This window comes from Aphanomyces invadans, assembly GCF_000520115.1.
Source record: "Aphanomyces invadans strain NJM9701 unplaced genomic scaffold supercont1.100, whole genome shotgun sequence".
NCBI classification, from domain to species: Eukaryota; Oomycota; class Saprolegniomycetes; order Saprolegniales; family Verrucalvaceae; genus Aphanomyces; species Aphanomyces invadans.
The window spans coordinates 26,407-30,486 of record NW_008580245.1 but is presented as its reverse complement, the minus strand read 5'-3'; the positions used below and the strand labels follow the sequence as shown (position 1 = coordinate 30,486).

At 55.4% G+C, this 4,080-nt stretch overlaps 2 protein-coding genes across 2 annotated transcripts; both read right to left on the bottom strand.

The window, feature by feature from the left end:
* Positions 1-1,888: 1,888 nt before the first annotated feature.
* On the bottom strand, positions 1,889-3,452 carry H310_14896 (hypothetical protein). Its single transcript, XM_008882860.1, has 3 exons — positions 2,586-3,452; positions 2,266-2,453; positions 1,889-2,163 (listed from the first exon to the last, which is right to left on the bottom strand). Exons 1-3 carry the CDS (start codon positions 3,405-3,407, stop codon positions 2,043-2,045), a joined length of 1,131 nt encoding a protein of 376 aa, XP_008881082.1. The 5' UTR covers positions 3,408-3,452; the 3' UTR covers positions 1,889-2,042.
* Positions 3,453-3,696: 244 nt separating this feature from the next.
* On the bottom strand, positions 3,697-4,079 carry H310_14895 (hypothetical protein; the record flags this gene model as incomplete). The annotated part of the gene is made up of 2 exons (XM_008882859.1): positions 3,697-4,009; positions 4,066-4,079. The coding sequence occupies 2 exons, from the start codon at positions 4,077-4,079 to the stop codon at positions 3,697-3,699; spliced, it is 327 nt and encodes a 108-aa protein (XP_008881081.1).
* Position 4,080: the final 1 nt, after the last annotated feature.

The window sequence follows — 4,080 nt, the reverse complement described above, 5'->3', positions numbered from 1 at the left end:
CGCCATCGTCGTATCGAAGGGATACGTCATCGTCCAGGCCGACGCAGACACAGCATTTGTTCAAGCAACCATGGAGAAAGGCATCCTCCTCTACGTGGACCAACCACCAGGGTACGACGACGGAACGGGCCGCAAGATGCTGCTGATCAAGGCACTGTACGGTCTAAAGCAAGCCGCCCTCGCCTGGTTCGACCACTGCAGGAGGATCATCACCACCGCGGGGTTCAGGCCGAGCCAATTCGACCCATGCCTATACATCAAAGGTTCAGGGGAGAGCATAGAACTGATATGCACCTGCGTGGATGATTTTCTCGTCAAGACGAAGTCCGTCGCGGCCGCCGACGCAATCCTCGACCGTCTCGAGGCTAAGATGAAACTGAAGCGTCAGGGAAGGGCTAACTACTTCCTCGGAATGAAGATCGTGCACAATGAGAAGAAGGCAACACTCACCATCACCCAAGAAGCCTACGCCAAGAAGGTACTTGAACGATTCGGCATGTCCGACTGCCACGGGTACGCGACCCCCGAAGTGGATGACCGCGAAGACCTGTGGCACGATGAGTCTCAACAGGTAGCAGACCAGACGACCTACCGCTCCATGGTTGGGTCCCTGATGTACCTCATGGTATGTACGCGGCCCGATATCGCACATGCCGTTCAACGACTATCTCGCCACCTACACGACCCAAGAGAACCACATCTTGTCGGCGCAAAACGCCTACTTCGATACGTCAAGGCCACGATCAACCACGGACTCACGTACCACGCAAGCGACTGCAAACTCGTCGGGTACAGCGACGCCAGCTGGGCCAATCGCGACGGACGGCGTTCGACAACTGGGTTCGTGTGTCTCGTCGGCGGTGGCGCCGTGTCATGGAAATCAGCGCGTCAACGCGTCGTGGCCCTGTCGACTTGCGAAGCGGAGTACATCGTATTGGTCGAGCTCGCCAAGGAAGTCGTATGGACGCGCGGAATCCTACAAGAAATGGGGATGGGCCAGAAAAATGCGACGACGACCTACTGTGACAACAAGTCGGCGATTTCAACAGCTGAAGGCATCGGGATGAGCGAGAGAAGCAAGCACATGGACGTGCGACTCCACTACGTCCGCCAGCTCGTCCAAGATCGCACCATCCGGGTGCTCCACGTTGGTACCGCAGACCAGCTCGCAGATGTGCTGACCAAGGTGTCCACCAAAGACGCGATCCAGAAATTCAAGAAAACAACAAAGACGACCGTCGAACTTGGGACACTTCAACCTGCGACAGGAATCACAACGGACCGATAGGTACCATGTACCTCGAACCTCTCTGCACCAACATAGGGGAGTGTTGAGAATGTTGGTACACGAGGAGTGCATGTTAGATCAGCGAGGACCATTCATATCGACACAGAGACCAGAGACGTTAACCACCAATGAATCACTCTTGAACCTACTCCTACTGGCTTTGCAGCCACGCGCTCGACTACCTCGCTCTAACAGCCCCCAGTGGCAATGGTACCAAGCACAGCCTGTACAATCGCATGAAGGCACGAAGATGTTGATCATGTCGTGGTCTTGATTTCCGTTGTGGTTGGCGACCGCGCAATGCACGGAAGTCCATCGCAAGGACAGGGAAGCGTCGAGTTCATACCATCATGCAAGCCTCCCTCCAAAATCACGGGAGCCATGGCGCAGCCACCACGGACTCATTCACCAACTACAACTGCACCCCGCCATGCCCGTCTGTGCGCAACTACTGCTTGGTCCATCACCCCGACAACCATCGTCGAACCAGTCCACGTTGGACACGGTGACCACATTCGCCTGCGCGTGATGACGGCTCCACGGTATATGCAGCGGAATACTGCCCACATCACATGGCAGTGACGCGCATCCGCGTCACTATTCCTGGCATCCATTTGCTTCGGGTGGTTTGCCTGCCTCTATTGGTTTCCAACGAGATGGCGGCGGCGCAACCCAATCATATCAAGTCCGCACAGATTTGGATCGTCTTTTGTTAATTTATTAACGTCTAGTGAACACACACCACCACGGAGGCCTACCCAAAGACGGCCTTCATCTTGCCTAGCGCAACCAGCACGATCCACAAAATGCCAACACCGATCGACAGGACCGCCGAGAACACGTTGATCCGGTACGCGACCACTGCCGACCGCTGCCTGCGCACCCACTGCAGTTAGTCCAGCCGACCCCACCGCATCCCCCGTGTGCAAACTCAAGCAGACAAAACCTCAAGTCCCGCCATCGTGAAGATTACGTACCCCAGTCGAGACGTGAGTTCACCGTACATGGCGGCGAAGAGCCCCATGATCACAATGGATGTGGCGCAAAACGTCCCGAGGTACACCATGGACCGCATCCAGTTGTGGTACCGCACGGCCGGCATGACGCCGAGAATGCCACCAGGTCCGGCAATTCCGTGAACGATGCCGACCAAGAGGGCAGTTGCCTACAACGCAATTGAGTGCCCACCCATTCTGCAGGATTCGAGCAATTTCTGCCAGGCTTCACGGCAATGTTGCTGCCACTTAAGAATGTAAACGCGCACATGCTCACAAATGCATTGGAACGCTCCACGTACCTTTTGCGTTGTCGGGTTCTCCATATCGACCTGGGGCACGCATCGCCGCCACCTGCCGCGAAGTTCCTTCTTCTGTGCACGAGACTGGCCAAGGGGCGCGTTGTCATCGTCGCTGCTGCCATCGTCGGTCTCCTCTACCATCGACGACGACAGCGTTGTTCCTGAAGACTCTAGTTCATCGACTGCAGTGTCTTTGTCGTTCTCGACCAGCTCCACGCTCGGACGCGACACATGTGCCGGGTCTTTCTCGTCCATAACAATGCGCTTCTTGTGCGTAGGTGTTTCGGATGGAGATGGAGACTGCTCAGGCGTTGGATCCGCATGCAATGTAGGAGCAGGGGACTCGTCGCTGATACTCCTTCTGCGCGAGGACCGCGCCGAGTCGTCACAAACACATGGGACTTCTTCGTATGGTTGCTCCTTGGGCTTGCTATGGGAATCGGACGATGGCCCGCTGCCGCCGTGCGAATGCCCAAGTTGGTGTGGGTCGCCGAGCTTCTTGTTCGCGTTGTAAACTCCATGCACACCGAGACCAATCATGAAAACACCAACGACGACTTCCGTGACAATGTCGAGCTTCTCCAAGTTGAGGCTATCGTCGAGAAGGATAAAGATGAACGCCATGATGATGAGCCCAATGCTATGGCCACATCCCCAGCGTACACCAAGGGCGAACGACCGCCACGACGAGCCAGCACTCAGGGTCGCCAGCGCACTCAAGTGATCGGGGCCAGACATGACGTGGAACACGCCAAACCCGAGCGCCGTTGCGACCAGCTTCCCCATTGAGCTGGTTTGATCGATGGCATGCATGGGTTGCATGACGGTGCCGCGAGTTGACACTTGTTCCGAACTAATGCACACTGTCACGGAACGAAAATTGGACAGAATTGGACTCCATTGAGGTAAAACGTCGAAAACTTTGGCAATTTTTTGTTCGTTTTATTGACAACCTCGCCTTTACAAGTGCCGTGGAATCAAATGAACTTATAGTTTATATGCAATTTAATTCAATAGGCAAGTCATGGAAAAGGTGGCCAATTAAAACACAGCGTGCGGCAACACGATGGTGGAATGGAGCGTGCCGCTCTTCCGCAGTCGTGCCCATGACCTAGACGAGGACAGTCTTGCCGGTCCCATCGATCACCCCCTTCTTGATGATGATATTGCCGTACAGACGAGATTCTCCCGTGGACACGATGGCGTACACTGTCTTGGATCTGTCGTAGAATCCAAATCGATCGACCCGTGCAATTGAAGCAGGTTTGGACGACCCGTCGACGGTCTGGTACGCGTGGTTCAGCATCGATTGAAACTCCTGGACAATCGGCGCGTCATCGCTCGAGTGCACTTGTTTCATGACTGTGGCCTGAAACTGGTCGAACGAGTCCAACGGGAAGAGCTTCAGCACAGCGTCGAGGACGCTTGTTGCCGTGGATCCAGGAAGGTACACCACAGAATTCACGCCCTGCGACGACACTGGAAAGTTGGCATC

Bases quoted from the DNA above. Each gene is read 5' to 3' on its own strand.
- H310_14896 (XM_008882860.1), bottom strand. From the start codon at position 3,407: ATGCAACCCATGCATGCCATCGATCAAACCAGCTCAATGGGGAAGCTG. The intron at 2,454-2,585 runs GTACGTGGAGCG...ATTGCGTTGTAG, and splicing joins AGAACCCGACAACGCAAAAG to GCAACTGCCCTCTTGGTCGG. The intron at 2,164-2,265 runs GTACGTAATCTT...GTGGGTGCGCAG, and splicing joins GAACTCACGTCTCGACTGGG to GCAGCGGTCGGCAGTGGTCG.